The following is a 17,304-nucleotide window of genomic DNA, read 5'->3' as shown; positions in this document are numbered from 1 at the left end:
CTGCAGGACCTGCCCGCCAGGCTCCGCCCCCAGGACCGGCCCGGGAGCGCGCGGCAGCCCAGGCCAGGTCCTCCCCGGGCTGGGCGTCGGGTCCCCCCAGCTGGTGTCCGGGGCAGCACCCACCCCCAGGTGTCAGCGCGTGGGAAGGTGACCCACGGCGCCAGGACAACCCGAGCCCCTTCCGGTCCGGCCAGCCGGGCGCTTCCGGCCGGAAGGGGCTCCTTGTAGGGCGGCGGGGTGGGGGGGGGACTGAAGGGAAGTCCCGCCCCTGCAGCGCCGTGGACGCTGCGGACGCCGCCGTGCACCCGGCCTGCTCCGGGAGGGCCGGACAGGTGAGTGAGGGCCTCGTTGGGGCCGGGACCCCCAGCGTCCATCGTGCCCGGTGACCGGCGGCCGTGGTCTTGGGCTGAGTTCGGAACCCTGAGGGAAGAGCAGCGGAGGCCAGCCTGGGACTCCAGTGGGTTACGGGAAATAACAAGCGGCCGCAGGGCGAGGGGCTGGGGCCCAGAGCGATGCCCTCCCGCACGGTAGTCCAGCAGTCCCTGTCTCTGCCGTCTCCCTGCCCCCTCCCCAAGTTCGGGTGCTTCCCTCAGGCTCCCGGGTGCTGCCCTCAGCCCTGACTCCTTGGTGCTTGCCTCGGATACCCGTCCCCGCCGGGGCGCTGACCTGGGACTCCTCTTGTTTGCTTCTAGATCTGGTTGCGGAGCTGCCATGATTGAAGTGGTAGCAGAGCTGAGCCGGGGTCCTGTGTTTCTGGCGGGGGAGGCGCTGGAGTGCGTGGTGACCGTCACCAACCCCCTGCCTCCCACGGCCACTTCTGCATCCAGGTGGGGATGCGGATGCTGATACTGAACGGGGGGGGGGGGGGGGGGCCTTCCGGGAGGAAGCCAGCCTGGTGTCTGGTGCTGCACCAGAGCTTAGGGTATGCTGTAGCTGCACACCGCTTCTGCTCATTGTGCTCTCCTCGTAGGAAAGGGCTGTTTAACGGAGGGTGGCGGTGACATAGCCGTCCTCCTCGGTACCCTCTGGACGCTGCTCTTTGTTTAATGGTTTGTCTTTGGTGTTCTGGATTTCTTGGTCACCAGGACGGCCACCTGATCTTGCTGGTCTCATCAGGCAGTGTGGTAGGGAGTTTGGGAATGCGTTCATGAGGAACTACCCTCTGACAACTCGCTTTCCTCTTCTCACAGCGAGGCTCTGGCCTGGGCCAGTGCCCAGATCCACTGCCAGTTCCATGCCAGTGAGAGCCGAGTGGCCCTGCCTCCCCCTGACTCCAATCAGCCGGAAGTCCAGCCCGACAGCCAGACTGTCTTCCTGCCACACCGAGGTTGGAGATGGGGGCGGGGGGCTACACTAATTACCTTGGGAAGGGGGTAGAGTCCTTGCCACACCGAGGTTGGAGATGGGGGCGGGGGGCCACACTAATTACCTTGGGAAGGGGGTAGAGTCCTTGCCACACCGAGGTTGGAGATGGGGGCGGGGGGCTGCACTAATTACCTTGGGAAGGGGGTAGAGTCCTTGCCACACCGAGGTTGGAGATGGGGGCGGGGGGCTGCACTAATTACCTTGGGAAGGGGGTAGAGTCCTTGCCACACCGAGGTTGGAGATGGGGGCGGGGGGCCGCACTAATTACCTTGGGAAGGGGGTAGAGTCCTTGCCACACCGAGGTTGGAGATGGAGGCGGGGGGCCGCACTAATTACCTTGGGAAGGGGGTAGAGTCCTTGCCACACCGAGGTTGGAGATGGGGGCGGGGGGCTGCACTAATTACCTTGGGAAGGGGGTAGAGTCCTTGTCACCCGAGGTGAAGTTACCGAGTTGTTGTTGTGCATCGGTGTAGTAGTCTCTGTCACATCGGGGATGCGGGGGCACGTCCTGTTGGAGGGCCTAAGTCTGTGTCCCCGCGTCACAACAGGAAGAGAGCGGTCGCCGGCCTTTCCTTTCACTGCCTCTGCTTCCCCTGCCAGCCTGGACAGCAGGGCCGCTCAGCTGCCGTCTTCTTACCTCCTTTAGGCGAGAGGGGCCAGTGTATCCTTTCTACTCCACCGAAAATTCTCTTCTGCGACCTGAGGCTAGACCCCGGAGAGTCCAAATCATGTGAGTGACTGTCCCCACCCCTCAGTTGCCCTCTGAGTGTGCCGGAGGGAGGACTCCTGTGGCTGCCTTTGGCTGTCCTGATTGCCACTTCCCAACCAGACTCCTACAGTGAAGTGCTGCCCAGAGAGGGACCACCCTCGTTTCGGGGTCAGTCAGTCAAGTACGTCTACAAACTGACCATTGGCTGCCAGCGCGTCAACTCACCCATCACTTTACTCAGGGTCCCTTTGAGGGTGCTCGTGCTGACTGGTAAGTGAGGGTTCCTGGGGAAGGGCTGGGGTGGATAGAGCCTTACCAAGGCAGGGGAGGTCTGGGGAGCTGCCAACAGAGGCTTCAGGGCAACTTCCTGGGCTCCGTGAAGGTGCCGAGAGTCGGGGAGGGAGCATTCTGGGGGATAGTTTGATGTGTAAACCCCAGTCTTGGCTCCCTGAGCTTCAGCCCTGTCAGGCTGCAGTCTGAGACCCTAACCTCTAGTCATCTCTGTCGCCTACAGCGTCACCTCTCTGCTCATTCTCTCGCTAGGCCTTCAAGATGTCCGGTTTCCCCAGGATGAGGCTGTAGCCCCATCCAGTCCATTCTTGGAGGAGGATGAAGGTGGGAAGAAGGATTCGTGGCTGGCTGAGCTTGCCGGGGAGCGCCTGATGGCGGCCACATCCTGCCGCAGCCTCCGTGAGAACCCTCTCTGAATTTTTAATTTTTTTTTAAAGATTTATTTATTTCAGGCCGGCGCCGCGGCTCACTAGGCTAATCCTCCGCCTTGCGGCGCCGGCACACCGGGTTCTAGTCCCGGTTGGGGCACCGATCCTGTCCTGGTTGCCCCTCTTCCAGGCCAGCTCTCTGCTGTGGCCAGGGAGTGCAGTGGAGGATGGCCCAAGTGCTTGGGCCCTGCACCCCATGGGAGACCAGAATAAGCACCTGGCTCCTGCCATCAGATCAACGCGGTGCGCCAGCCGCAGTGCGCCTACCGTGGCGGCCATTGGAGGGTGAACCAACGGCAAAAGGAAGACCTTTCTCTCTGTCTCTCTCTCACTGTCCACTCTGCCTGTCCAAAAAAAAAAAAAAAAAAAAAAAAGATTTATTTATTTCAAAGTCAGAGTTAGAGAGAGAGAAAGAGAGAGACAGGTCTTCCAACTGCTGGTTCACTCCCCAGTTGGCCACAATGGCCAGAGCTGTGCCAATCCAAAGCCAGGAGCTTCTTCCAGGTCTCTCACATGGGTGCAGGGGACTGCTGTCCCAGGCCATAGCAGAGAGCTGGTTTGGAAGTGGAGCAGCCGGTCTCGAACCGGCACCCATATGGGATGCCGGCGCTTCAGGCCAGGGCATTAACCCGCAGTGCCACAGCACCGCCACCCCTTCGCCTCTGAATTGCCCCAGCCCACCCTTCTCTCATAGTATTTCTATCTCAGAGACAGAGTCTTTTGACCGTCATACATGAGGGGACTTCAGAAAGTTCATGGAAAATTTGTATTTTAATTCCATGTTTTCCCTTTGTACTTCTGTAGAGCCATTGACATCTCATCCCTGCTTATAAAGAAAGGCCCAGTCTTTTGGCTTCTGATGCCTACTCCTAGACTCTCCCCAGTGTAGACGCCAGGTTGACCAGGTCCCGTTGTCCCCAGATCTGTACAACATCAGTGATGGCCAAGGGAAAGTTGGGACGTTCGGCATCTTCAAATCTGTGTACAGACTCGGCGAGGACGTGGTGGGGACCCTAAACTTAGGGGAAGGAACCATAGCTTGTTTGCAGGTGAGAAGGGAGCAGAGCTGCCAGGGCACTGGGCCTGGAGGGTTAGGGAGGAACGGGAAGGGCCTGCATAAAGAGGGTGGTTTGTGGAAGTGGGTCCTGCAGTCTCCCTGGGTCCCTTTGGTAAGGCAGCTTGAGGCTGGGCTGCCCTCTCACCCGATCAGCAGTTCTGAATGCCTGTGAACACACATCTCTCTTCTTGCTTCCAGTTTTCAGTAAGCCTACAGACTGAGGAGCGGGTACAGCCTGAGTACCAGCGGCGCCGTGGGGCAGGAGGTGTCCCCTCTGTGTCCCATGTGACTCACGCACGCCACCAAGAGTCCTGCTTACATACAACCAGGACCAGCTTCTCCCTCCCTATCCCTCTCAGCTGCACCCCAGGCTTCTGCACAGCCATTGGTGAGACCCAGACTGTTAATGGAGAAGGGGCTGGTAGGCAGCAAAATGCTAGGTAGAGTGTCGATCTCCATTCCTCGTGCACTCCCCCAGGTTATCCACCTCCAACCTCTAGCTCGTGGTACTTTCTCAGATCTTCATCCTTTACCTCTATTCCTTGGATGCCCTGACCCCTAGAGTCTTAGCTTTACAGAACTCCTGCATCCCTACCCATGGGCCCCCTGTGATGAACGTATCTGATTCCCCGGCATCTCTACTTGGAGCCAGCTAGTCCTGATGTCCCACAAGGGCCATGAGATTCTTGACACTGCTATCCTCACTGTACATCTCTGGTTAAAACATTAGTTTTACTTATTTATTTATTTATTTATTTGACAGGCAGAGTTAGACAGTGAGAGAGAGACAGAGAGAAAGGTCTTCCTTTTCCATTGGTTCACCCCACAAGTGGCCGCTACAGCTGGTGTGCTGCGCCGATCCGAAGCCAGGAGCCAGGTGCTTCCTCCGGGTCTCCCATGCGGGTGTAGGGCCCAAGCAGTTGGGCCATCCTCCACTGCACTCCCGGGCCACAGCAGAGAGCTGGACTGGAAGAGGAGCAATCGAGACAGAATCCGGCGCCCCAACCGGGACTAGAACCTGGGGTGCCAGCGCCTCAGGTGGAGGATTAGCCTAGTGAGCTGCGGTGCCGGCCCGAAACATTAGTTTTTTTTTGAAAAAAATTATTTCTTGACTTGAAAGAGAAACAGCTATCTCATCTACTGGTTCATTCCTCAAATGCCTGAAACAACCAGGGTTGGGTCAGGCCAAAGCCAGGAGCTAGGAACTCTATCTAGATCTCCCAGGTGGGTGATAGGGGCCCAACTACTTGAGCCATCACCTGCTGCTTCCCAGGGTGTGTATTAGCAGAAAGCTAGAATTAGAAGTGGAGCTGGGACCTAGGTACTCTGGTATGGGATGCACATTTCCCAAGTGGTGCCAAAAACCCACCCTTAACACCCTAGATTTCTTTAAAAAAAAAAAAAAAAAAAAAAACCACCTCAATCCTAGCTCCCTGCCTTGTGACTTCTCCTCCTCTTCTTGAATAGGATTTTTTCCCCCTCCTGCACCAACCACATCCTGTCATTGACTTTGAGTCTTGCTTGCATCTAATGCCTCTTTATCTTTTTCTTTTTCTTCCACAGTGTCACTGAAGTGGCGATTACATTTTGAATTTGTAACATCCCGAGAACCCGGATTGGTTCTCCTACCCCCTGTGGAACAGCCTGAACCTGCCACCTGGACAGGTCCTGAGCAAGTGCCTGTAGACACCTTCAGCTGGGACCTCCCCATCAAGGTGCTGCCTACAAGCCCCACTCTGGCCTCATATGCTGCCCCGGGCCCCAGCACCAGCACCATAACCATCTGAAACTGCACGCTTGCCCACCCCAGCACTGGCTTCCCAAAGGACACTGGGAGCTCAGTCTCAGGACTATAGTAAGGCTGGCCCACTTTTTCCATCAGGGAGGGGGCAGGGGCCAATGACATGGACAATAAGAGGCAGGCCTTCAGCTGTAGCATTAATTTATTTATTCAGAATAAATTGGCAGCTGCTAGTGGTTTCCCTGGAAGTGGCAGCAGAAGTCAGCAGTCAGCAGTCAGCATTGGGGTGACCAGTTGAATTTAGCTGGACTGGGGAGCTGGAGCCCCAGGAACAGGGGTGTTAGCTGAGCCCCACTCTAGGACGGGCCCTCTGCCTTTGCAGGGCAACCGAGGGTCAGATTTTTGCACCAGGGAGAACTGACAGGTTCCTGCCTCCCGGCGAACCTCACAATCAGCAGGGAAGTCAATGGGATGCTGGGACCTAGGGAACCAAGGAGAGAAAAGGAGTCAGAACAGTAAAAGACCATCTTCCTAACCCTCTCCTGACTCCTGCTCTCAGCTCTCCTCCCATATCCTCCCATAGTGGCCCCCTTGTCTCATAAGCTCACTCCTACCACATCTGGACATTCTGTTTCATAGCAAGAGTGTTCTCTAGATCCACTGCAGCCTCCCTCACTTGGTGGCCTGTAGCATTATTGACCGAGTGAAGACACTCGCGTGGGTACCTTCAGCTTTGGCCAGTCTCCTACCAGTCCCAGTTCATTGTCACGTCACAGCAGTCTGGTCACTCCCTCAGTCACTCACAGCAGAGGCACCCCCCGGGCAGCCTGGGTCACTCACGTGTCGCAGCAGCCCACACCGACGGGGTGCAGACAGGTGCAGTGGAAGCAGTCCTTGCGGAGCCATGACTCGCCCAGGGTGAAATGCTTCCCCTCATAGTGACAGGGGGCTGAGGAAGAAAAGGAAGTGTCAGTGGGGGTGACAGACGGTCTCTTCTGGTCTGGGGTGGGACAGTTAAGTGCACTCACTCCCCAGTCTTTCTGTCCAGTGTCACAGCTGGAGGGAGTCCAGGTGTTCTGATCCCGGATCATCTCTAAGCCACTGCTCGTCTGCACCCCCGCCCCCTCTCGTCCTTATCCTTTCCCAGCATCTCGACCCACTTTACCTTGAGCTTGGAAGTAGCACTTGCTGTGTACTCCTGGGTGCTGGAGGAGGAGAGACACCAGCAAGCAGATGACCCCCCAGCCTCCCAGGATCCCCTTGGCCTGTCCAGCCCGCAGCATCCTTAGGGCCGCTGGTGCAGCACAGTCTGCTCGGACCCTTCTTGGTTTCTGTCTGGGCTGCTCTGGTCTCGTCTCCTCGGCTCTCCTCGGCTCTGCTTTTCTTCTGGAGCCTTGGTTTCTTGTGTCTTTCTCCCTTGGGCTCCTGTCTCACACCATCTCCTTGCCCTGTCTCACAGGCTGCGGCTGTTTATAAAGTGAGGACCCTGGCCCCCTGCTGAGTAGAGCTGGAAAAGCTGTAACTCTGTTTCCTGAGGTGAGGGCATGAAAACAAGAGGTCCAGCTTTAACAAGCTGTGAGAGCTGATTCATGCCCCGGCACTGCTTGAGGGAGGGAGGTGGCCGTGGAAGGGGCGCCGGACCGGGCACTTCCCCAGCAAGGAGGTAGGAAGAGTGAGGGCCCCCAGGTGGTCCCCAGATCTGTCCCTGACCTGGAGAGAAGGAAGCATTCCACTGGCCCCACTTCCCCCAGCTGCCCCACTAGCACCACCAGGGTGTGTGTGCTGGGATCCCTGCCTGGACCGGAGGGAGGCATTTCCTGGGGATGGCTAATCCTGTACCCCAGCCAAACCGAGGCGCTGCAGCAGGGTGCAACAGCCAGAGGCTCCAGGAGAGCAAGCAGGCACCTGGAGTGGAGAATGTTTCCCGCAGAGCCTAGGGCGGGGTTTCCCCCATGTGTCCAAGCAACAAGCCTGGCGCTCAGATATGGAGTGGGGAGGCTGTTTCCTCAGACATCCTAGAGATGGACTGTCCAGTGTTTATCATCCTATAGATACAGGCGATGCAGATGCACAGGCCCTTTACCTGGGGATGGCCCTTCCCTCCATCAAAGTGGAGCAGTTCTGAGTTCCTAACCAGGGGAATCAGTCCAGGTTCACAGGGGCGCTCTCAGAATGGAATGAGGTTTTGCGAATTTATTCTTTGATTAAGATCATGGGCTGTGAGACTGTTTGGATTCAGGTTCCGACTCCATTTACTAGCTACGACGTGACCTTGGGCAAGTTGCTTAACCTCTCCCAGCATGTTTCCTCATCTGTAACTTGGGGAACAGCAGTGCCAGCTCATAGAGTTGTTATGAGATAACGCATGTGATGTTTCAGCTCCTGGCTCTGGCCTATAACCCTCGGAAAACACCTGCTACCGCGCTTGGTGCTGAAGTTCAGAGACAGCATGGGGGACACACTGGGCCATTCTGGGTCCACAGCTGCCTTTCTGTTGGGGATTGCTCTCTCCTGGCAGACTTCTGCCCCGTCATGCACCATGCTCCCTTGTCATCCCTGCCACCTCTTTGGAAAGACTGGTACCTCCAGGAACACTTTGGTTTTGTTCCTTGTGCTAAATCCTGGATGTCTGTTTTGGGAAATAGTGTAGCTGGTGAACCTGCTCTCCCCAGATCATAGCCCTCACCTCTCCCCCTGAGAAAAGGTGTCTTGTTCTCATTTCTTCCCATCCCCACTCATGTGAACGCTCAAGCTAGCCATCTCTGATAACCACAGGCCCTAGTCAGACTGGATTTCTTTCACTTCTGCACATTTCAAAGCCCTGTGTTCCAGCTCTTCCCTTCCTGCCCACACGGCCAGTCACTTCGGCCCTTGCTCTGTTTTTCCTTCTAAGTCTCCAGTCTTGTACTCCAAGGCTCAGTCCTTGCGACCCAGTGCATCAGATACAGCCACTTCCAGCCGACTTCTTCAGAGGGCTGCCCTGCCTGCCCACTGCTCACCTCTCAGAAATGACTCTCCATGCGCCCCAAGCTCTGTGGCTGTCTTCTTAAAGGAAGGCAGCTTGGTGGATGGAGATCAGACCGTACCACATGCCTGCCTTGGGCAGATCTGGTACCCTTTCCGTCTCAGGGGAGTGCCAAGGAAGAAAGGAAATGTCACGGTTCCAGCGGGGTGCCCGGAGCTGGGCCTGTGTGGGGAGGCAGGGCGTGGGACAGCTTCTTAGTGCAAGCAGGTGCATAAGAAGGCCTGTCCAGCACCAGGGCTCAGAAATCTAGTCAGTGGCCATTAGTCCTGCTGCTGCTTTTGTGGGTGGGGCTGGGGTGTGGAGTTGGGGGAAGACCCCTGCTGACACGGAGCAGGGGGGGAGCCAGACAGCCTGAGAATGGTGGTGGGGATGCTGGCTGGTGAAGGGGACCCAGGTGGGTTGGTCTGTGTGTAGTAAGGGGACAAAAATGAGGGTTAGCCCCTTGGAATGAAGAAGAGAGAAGCCTGCTGGGGTGGCTAAGAGTCTGGGTCAAGCCAACTTCTCAACTCCCCAGAAGTTGAGGGGCTGCGGGGAGGGGCTGTGCTGGTACAACCAGTATGTGTGCCAGGGGGGCTGGGTTTGGGGGCGGGGGGGGGGGGAGAAGAGATGTGGTTAGGACCCAGCCCTTTGCGTCTTGGGGGAGCGGCTCTTTGGAGCGCCTGTTGGTGGGGGGCGGGGGCACAGCAGTTGGCAAGCCCTCCCGGGCCGGCCGGCCTAGCTCGCTAGCTCGGGGACAAGGAAAACATCCGCCGGAGGCCCAGCCGGGCGATGCTCCAGCTTCGCGGGCAGGTGCGCAGGGTGAGGAAGTGAGTGCATTCCGGGCCCCCCCCCCCCTCCCAGTCCGCAGGCCCTCCGGTGAGGGTGAGTCACCGCGGGACCCCCCGCCCGCAGCCCGCAGTGGCCGGATAGGAGGGAGAGGGGAACCGGGCCAGAGCCCAAGGAGGCGGGTGGAAGAGCCAGGGGAAGGGGTTTCTGTCGTGGTTTGTGAATGAATGGAGGCAGGTGGGTGGGTGGAGTACAGAAAAGGGCCAGAGAGAGGGAAGGGGCTGGGGGCAGATGGGAAGTGGCCAGGCCCAGAAAGGGAAGGTGACCTCTGGGTCTCAGGAGGCGTCGGACTTGGGGTTCCAGGAGACAAGATAGGAAGGAGGGATCCACTGGGTGTGGGAGAGCAGAACTAACCGAGCCCGAGATGAGGGCTGTGCCCAGGCCTGTGTGGGGTGGGGAGGGGTGGTTTGGGCACACCTGTGGCTAGGCCATCAACGGCAGTGTCCTGGGGGTCTGAAAAGGAGGAGCACTGGGGGGACTTAAAAGCATTACTGGCTGCAATTCACTGATACGCTACTTTTTAATAATTTAAGATTGCATGACTATCCATCAACAAATATGTATTTTGTCGACTTTTTTAAATAAAAAACTTTTAATAAAAATGGAAAAATCTGATTTAATATTTGATTTAAAACCCAAAGTGAGGCTGTCAAGATTAGTTATATGGTGTTTTCCTTTGTCTTCATCTTGTGCCATTTTCTACTCGCTAACAGGACTGGCATTTGTGTCTTTTTTGTGTATTGATAGGAGAGCATGCCTGCTTGTCCTCTTCCACATCATCTTGGTTTTTAACTTCTCACCTAGCCCTGTAACTTGCCCTGTGTATCTGGAACCATGTAAAAATTCCATGGGATGGGGACAGTGGGCTGCAGTATAGAAAGTAACTCACAGTTTTAACAGTAGAAGGTAGGATGGTATGTACTGTGGGTGTGTACCCAGCAGTAAACTTTGTGTATTTATCCTGTAGCTGATAGAAAGCTACAGCTGTCATTCCTGTTAATATTCCTACAACATGGCAATATGTTAGTTCGATTTCTCTTCTAAAATGGCATTTGGTACTTGTCTTGGAGACTGACACTAACTGTCCAAATTCTTATAATTTGTGTTACCTAAAGCCAAAGGCAATTGCAAGGATTCGGATATTTATAGTTTATTTTAAAGATCCTTAAACTGCTATTGCCTTTGGTCCCAAACAAGAAAATCTAGGTCAGTTAACAGAAAGAAGCTGGCACTTTGGGCCCTGTTGCTGTCTCCCGTGCTGTTTCAGCCCAGCCCTGCCTTATTCCCATGGTCTTTGCCTTCCTTCCTTCCTCCTCTGCTGGGCATCCTTAGAGAAAAGCTTCACACCGACTTCCTGCACTATAAATTCTCTCCCTCCCCTTGTCTCCACACGTCTCTTTGCCAACACGCACCACCACTTCTTCATTTGATTTTTATTTTTTTAAATCCTGCAGCCCTGTCTGGCTCTTTCCCATGTTTGACACTCTCTTCTTGAAGCCCTTCTTTCCCTCCTTCCTCTCTGTTAAGACCAAGGCTTTTCAAAAGGCGAGGCTCTGATTATTTATTCTGTATGGTCCACTCCTGCCTGCCTTCCTCTTCTGTCATCCTTGTCTTACTCTAAACTGCTTATAAATTCTGAGGTTTGCTTGCACTTTTTCCTTGTGATTATTCTTCCTGTAGACACAGTAGAAGATGTTTATGTTCCCATTATTTTTCCTACCAAGAAAAGGGAATTTCTCAAATGTACATGTACTTCAGTCTCTTCTGCCAGGAGTCTGCATCTAGAAGCATGGCATGCCCATTATCAAAACACCCAGTGAATGACTGTTTAAACTTGGTGTTGTGTAGGCACCGTACATTTCATAACCCTGGTGCCAGAAGCCTGATGCTTGCGTGTGTATGGATGTTGTCATGCACACACACACAGGTAATAGAACATAAGCTAATCTATGAATATGTGGACATGTATATATTTAGTATATTGTATTATAATCAAGCCAAATATATATATTGGATTGGAAGATGAGGACAGGTAAATTCAGTTAGGATAGAAGTTTAACAGACAGCATCCGTTCTGTATTCAGACTGGTGAAGAATGTGAGGACAGTCATTCCTATGAAGATGGAGAGACCCCATGAGGGAGGACAAGTTTTAGGAATGGAGAAAGATGACTTGGAAGGCCGTGGTAAGTGGTAGCATACAAGAACGTACAACTGGTATACCCAAACAGCCCCCTAGTCTGACAGGATATAAAAGGTTCTCTGTGGTACTGATGTCAACCGTAGTCAGCTCTCCATGAACAACCCCCGTTGAAGTTTGCCTACCCTATCTGTACACCATTGGAGCCCTTCTTACAAATTTTTCTTTACTTTTTTTTTCTTATTACAAATGATTGCATTCATAATAGCCCCACCACCAATTAACCCCCAGCTAATCACTGTTATTTTTCACTAAATCTCTTGTTACATGCTTTAAAAAATTATTTGAAAGGCAGACCAACAGAGAGAGAGGAAGAGAGATCTTTCATCTTCAGGTTTGCTCTCCAAGTGGCCACAACAGCCAAGACTGGGCTGGGCTGAAGCCAGGGGCCTGGAATTCCATCCCAGTCTCCTATGTGGGTGGCAAGGACCCAAGGACTCAAGCCATCTTCCCTTGTCTTCCCAGGCACATTAACAGGAAGCTGGGTTAGATGTGGAGTAGCTGGGGCCGGCCCTGTGGCACAGCAGGTTAACACCCTAGCCTGAGGTGCCAGCATCCCATGTGGGCACCAGTTCGAGACCTGGCTGCTCCACTTCTGATCCAGCTCTCTGCTATGGCCTGGGAAAGCAGTAGAGGATGGCCCAAGTCCTTGGGACCCTGCACCTGCTTGGGAGACCTGGAAGAGGCTCCTGGCTCCTGGCTTAGGATCAGCGCAGCTCCAGCCTTTGGGCCAGTTGGGGAGTGAACCATCGGATGGAGGACCTCTCTCTCTCTCTCTCTCTCTGACTCTCCTCTCTCTGCGTAACTCTTTCAAATAAAAAAATAAATGAATTTTCTTTAAAGTGGAGTAGCTGAAACTTGAACTAGTGAGCCCTGACTCTGATACGGAATGCCAGCAGCGCTTAACCCCACTACACCACAACACCAGCCTCTCTTTAAATGCTTATTCCCCTGCCTGCTCCAAGGCCTACTTGTGGTGGTGACTTCATATTGTTTGTGACTCTTGCCTTATCCTTCTGTGAATTGCTCTTTAAAAAAAAATTAAAGACTTAAATATTTAGAAGTCCTCTAGCTGTTGCCCCCTCGCCCCCAAGCAAGACTTACCATTCTGTTCTCTGCAGGATGATACAATTGTTCTTTGCTAGATTGTTTCTTTACTGACTGGGGTGGGTTTCTTCCTCCTGTGGTGGAGGCAGCCCTGTGCACTGTTAGCTGGCTTTTGTTACTAGAGAGTTGTTAAGCTCTTGTTGGTCTTGCCCATCTGCTGGTTCCTCGAGCCCCCTCCCCTGCCTTGGTTCTGCTCTTTGAAATAATTCAGAAGAAATCTTTGTTCAGTGTGGCAGCTGTTTAAAGATTGGAAAGGGTTTGTTTTCTCTGACTCCAGAGCTGTCCCGTAGACTTCTATGCAGCGATGAACTGTTCTCTGCCTGTGCGGTGTAACCAGTAGTCATCAGCTACGCCTGGCTGGTGAGCCCTTGCAGTGTGGTTTGTGAGACTGAGGAACTGAATTTTCAGTTTTGTTTCGTCTTAGCTAACAGGCAGAGGCAGCTCGCGACTACTGTGTCAGTGCAGCTCTAAACCCTCTTGGCTGCTTCAGAAATCTTACCAAGCGTGGTATGAAAATGTGTATACCTGTGCTGTGGGATCAGTGTGGATGGAGGCCAGTCTCACATGTCACCACCCAAAAAAAGCCCAGTCCCCACTCCCAAAACCCCAGTGAGTAATGTCAGTTGTTGCAGGCAGAGAGACAGATTCCCTCCATCTGCTGATTCGCTTTCCAAATACCTGCAGTGGCCAATGCCGGGAACCAGGAACTCAATCTAAGCCTCCCATGTGGGTGACAGGGACTCAAATACTTGAGCCATCACCATTGCCTCCCAGGGTGCACTTTAGCAGGAAGCTAGAATCAGAAACAGAGCTGGGCCTTGCACCCAGGCACACCAACATGGGATGTGGATGTTCCAAGCAGTGGCTTGAACACAGTGCCAAATGCCCACCCAGTCATTTTTATTTTTGATGTTAAGATTTATTTTATTTTATTTGAAAATCAGTTATGAAGAGAGGGAGAGACAAGTTTTCCATATGTTGCTTTACTCCCCAGATGGCCACAACAGCCAGGGCTGGGCCAGGCTGGAGCCATTAGCTGTGAGCTTCCTTCAGGTCTCCCATGTGGGTGGGAGGCTAGAAGAAGAGCATGTATCTCACATCCTATGTCCCACAAACCAAACTTTCAAAAAATCCCTATTTAATCTTTTTCCCTAAAGTTCCTCTCCCTAGCAACTCCCACAGTGTCTACCAAATCTCTCCTGTTTCTTTCCTTTTTTTTTTTTTTTTTTTTTTTTTACAGGCAGAGGCAGAGTTAGACAGTGAGAGAGAGAGAGAGACAGAGAGAAAGGCGCTGCGCCAGTCCGAAGCCAGGAGCCAGGTGCTTCTCCTGGTCTCCCATGCGGGCGCAGGGCCCAAGCACTTGGGCCATCCTCCACTGCCTTCCCGGGTCACAGCAGAGAGCTGGACTGGAAGAGGAGCAGCCAGGACAGAATCTGGCGCCCCAATTAGGATAGCACCTGGGGTGCCGGCGCCACAGGCGGAGGATTAGCCTACTGAGCCGCGGTGCCAGCCATTCTTTTTTTTTTTTTTTTAAATATGGAATGTATATTATCCCATCTTTTTTTTAAAAGATTGATTGATTTATTATTTGAAAGGCGGAGTTCAGAGAGGCAGGGCAGAGAGAGAGGACTCCCATCTGCTGGTTTACCCCACAAATAGCTGCAATGGCCGGAGCAGGGCCAATCTGAAACCAGGAGCTTCTTTCAGGTCTTTCACCTGGTTCCCTAACTTTTCTTAAATGGGCAAAGAGCAGATGGTGGTGTTCAAAGAGAAAGGAGGGGAGCCGGTGCTGTGGCATAGTGGGTAAAGCCGCCGCTTGCAGTGCTGGCATCCCATATGGGCGCTGGTTCCAGTCCCAGCTGCGCCACTTCTGATCCAGCTATGGCCTGGGAAAGCAGTAGAAGATGGCCCAAGTTCTTGGGCCCCTGTACTCACATGGGAGACCTGAAAGAAGCTACTGGCTTTGGATCAGTGCAGCTCCAGCTATTCCAGCCGCTGGGAAGTGAACCAGAGGATGGAAGACCTCTCTCTATCTCTCTGCCTCTGCCTCTCTATAACTCTGCCTTTCAAATAAAATAAATAAATAAATCTTTTTTTAAAAAAGAGAATATGGAAGAGAAAGGCTTAAAGAGGAGAAAGTTTATTTGTTTGTTATAGAAAGAAGGGGAGGGACTGGTGCTGTTTGTGTACTAGGTAAAGCCACCACCTGCAGTACCAGGATCCCATATGGGCACTGCTCCACTTCTGATCCAGCTCCCTGCTAACGCCTTGGCCCCTACACCCACATGGGAGACTTGGAAGAAGCTCCTGGCTTCTAGCTTCAGTGTGGCCCAGCCCTGGCCATTGCGGCCATTTGGGGAGCGAACCAGGAGATGGAAGATTTCTCTCCCTCTGTCTCCCTACCCCTCTCTGTAATTCTGCCTTTCAAATAAATAAAAGCAATGTTTGTTTTTTTTTTAAATAGTTCTTAAGTGTGTTCTTGCTTTTCCACTTTCCCTTCCCTTTTATTATCTCTGCTCAGTAAAACCCAGGAGCATTTGTGGACCCACCTTTCTTGGGGAGGGTAATAGTAGAAGGTAAGTAGTTATAAAATTTTCCCCGTTCTCATATATCACCTGATCTTCTTTCATTTGTCATCTTTGCTGGAGATTGTTTATTTAAATATCCTTTTGCAGACAGATCTCTAATGTCTTCATACCAGATCTACACTTGGCAAATCCTAAAGCTGCTTCTATGTAGCTACCTCGTCGTTGCTTTTCCTTCCTTGTTCCTGTGCTGTTTTTAGTGGCTTTACCGTCTCTTTACCGGTCTGCAGGCGCACACGGGCTACTGTCACTGAGGGAGCAGCGGTTACCTCGCACTGCTCTCACCAGGGCCTCATCCTCCCCTGGATTCCTTCTGGGCTCCCTGTCATTGTCTGCCTCCCCTTTCCCATTGTTCTCATCTCTTCCTCATCCATCTCTTGCATAAAATTCACTGTTTTAAAAAGAAATCATTTCTGGAGTCTCAGCTTTTCTCCAGAGGCTTCCACGTAATTCTCTGTACCCTGTTCCAAAGCTGTGACTGTGGCATTGCGTTCCCGTGGGCTGGGGACGCAGAGGTCGAGGGAGTAGACTATCCTCTCATGCAGTTTCTCGGGCAAGGGCACTGTGAACGTTTTGGGCAGGATAAGCCTTTTGTTGTGGGGGCTTCCTGTACACTGTAGGAGGTGTAGGCACATCCAGCAGATGCCAGCAGCAACCTCTTAGTTACGACAATCAAAAGTGGAGACACTGGAGGACAAAGTCCCACCCCCTCCCCATGTTGAAAACGGCTGTGGGAGGGAGGACGTTAGCTTTCTGAAACATGCTCTTTCTCCCCAACTGCTGATCTGCTGATTTGTTTTCCTAGCCTGTGTTTTAAAGTGATGATCTCCAACTTGATAGGAGGTAGTCTTTTTTTTTTTTTTTTTTTTTTTGGACAGGCAGAGAGAGAGAGAGAAAGGTCTTCCTTTGCCATTGGTTCACCTCTAATGGTCGCTGTGGCCGGCGTACAGCACTGATCCGAAGGCAGGAGCCAGGTGCTTCTCCTGGTCTTCCATGCGGGTGCAGGGCCCAAACACTTGGGCCATCTTCTACTGCACTCCTTGGCCACAGCAGAGAGCTGGCCTGGAAGAGGGACAACCGGGACAGAATCTTGCGCCCCAACCTGGACTAGAACCCGGTTGGATTAGCCTATTGAGCCCCAGCGCCGGCAGGAAGTAGTCTTTTAAAGCTGCAAAATTCCTGTGAGCTCATCAAAGGCCTACTGAATCAGAAATGTTAGAGGTAGAACCCAGAGATCAGGTTTTTCAGAAGATACCATGCCCCTAACCCAACCAAATCATTCTTGTGCCCCAGGCATGACCCTCTGTGGCATAACTGCCGCATTACCCACATTTCTCCCCTGCAGGTCTTCTGGCGCTCCAGCTTTGCTTCCGCTCTTGGCCTCATGATGCCAACACAAATAGGGAGGCCTCGGGTTACCAGGACAACTGGAACACAGGAAACCGTAAGGGCTCAGCAGTCCCGTGTGCATCGTGGACTGCAACCATGCTGGCTTGCTTTATCCTTAGGAGTGCAGTCATACTTCCTATTCCCCATTCCCCAAACTGCCCAGGCCCAAGCCACAAACCCTGATTTCACAGAGGAATATGGAATGGGTATGGTGAGGAATGGTAAATGAGACTTTCTTTGCAATGTTGATACTGCATATAACCTTGGTGATAAATTGAATTTTCCAATGGCAAGGACACTTCCCTGAGAGTTGGTTAGATTGCAAGTGTTGCATTTAGGATGCTTCTATGTACTCCCATTATTGGTACCTGCTTCACTGGGTCTTGAGTCTTGGATGGTTTTGTAGCCCCAGGCTAGATACCTCCATAATTTGCTTTTGGGCCAAAAGGTTTAGCAATCTTCTATGTACCAGCGACAGCTAACGTATAGCAAGAAAGGAATAGCTACCAATTTTCAAAGCTGGTTATTTGTTTCAATAAGATCATTTGGCTTAATTAAGTCCCCTTAAAGCCATGAATAATTC

At 52.9% G+C, this 17,304-nt stretch overlaps 2 protein-coding genes across 2 annotated transcripts; one reads left to right on the top strand and one right to left on the bottom strand.

Annotated features, from left to right (window-relative positions):
- The first annotated feature begins 226 nt into the window (after positions 1-226).
- Positions 227-5,806, top strand: RGP1 (RGP1 homolog, RAB6A GEF complex partner 1). Its single transcript, XM_062208002.1, has 9 exons — positions 227-332; positions 693-827; positions 1,191-1,327; positions 2,012-2,095; positions 2,195-2,344; positions 2,618-2,764; positions 3,715-3,842; positions 4,049-4,238; positions 5,414-5,806. The coding sequence occupies exons 2-9, from the start codon at positions 712-714 to the stop codon at positions 5,635-5,637; spliced, it is 1,176 nt and encodes a 391-aa protein (XP_062063986.1). The 5' UTR covers positions 227-332; positions 693-711; the 3' UTR covers positions 5,638-5,806.
- An 85-nt stretch (positions 5,807-5,891) lies between these two features.
- Positions 5,892-7,021, bottom strand: MSMP (microseminoprotein, prostate associated; the record flags this gene model as incomplete). Its single annotated transcript, XM_062208005.1, has 3 exons — positions 5,892-6,072; positions 6,432-6,540; positions 6,757-7,021. Coding segments are annotated over 3 exons (555 nt in total), but the record flags the coding sequence as incomplete, so codon positions are not given.
- Positions 7,022-17,304: the final 10,283 nt, after the last annotated feature.

This window comes from Lepus europaeus, chromosome 12 (genome assembly GCF_033115175.1).
Source record: "Lepus europaeus isolate LE1 chromosome 12, mLepTim1.pri, whole genome shotgun sequence".
Classification (NCBI taxonomy): Eukaryota; Metazoa; Chordata; class Mammalia; order Lagomorpha; family Leporidae; genus Lepus; species Lepus europaeus.
The sequence above is the reverse complement of the archived record's forward strand: the minus strand, read 5'-3'. Positions and strand labels throughout refer to the sequence as shown.

Excerpts from the sequence above, each read along its gene's own strand:
- RGP1 (XM_062208002.1), top strand. The coding sequence starts at position 712 with ATGATTGAAGTGGTAGCAGAGCTGAGCCGGGGTCCTGTGTTTCTGGCG. Across the intron at positions 828-1,190 it reads ACGGCCACTTCTGCATCCAG|CGAGGCTCTGGCCTGGGCCA; the intron begins GTGGGGATGCGG and ends CTCTTCTCACAG. Across the intron at positions 2,765-3,714 it reads CACATCCTGCCGCAGCCTCC|ATCTGTACAACATCAGTGAT; the intron begins GTGAGAACCCTC and ends CGTTGTCCCCAG.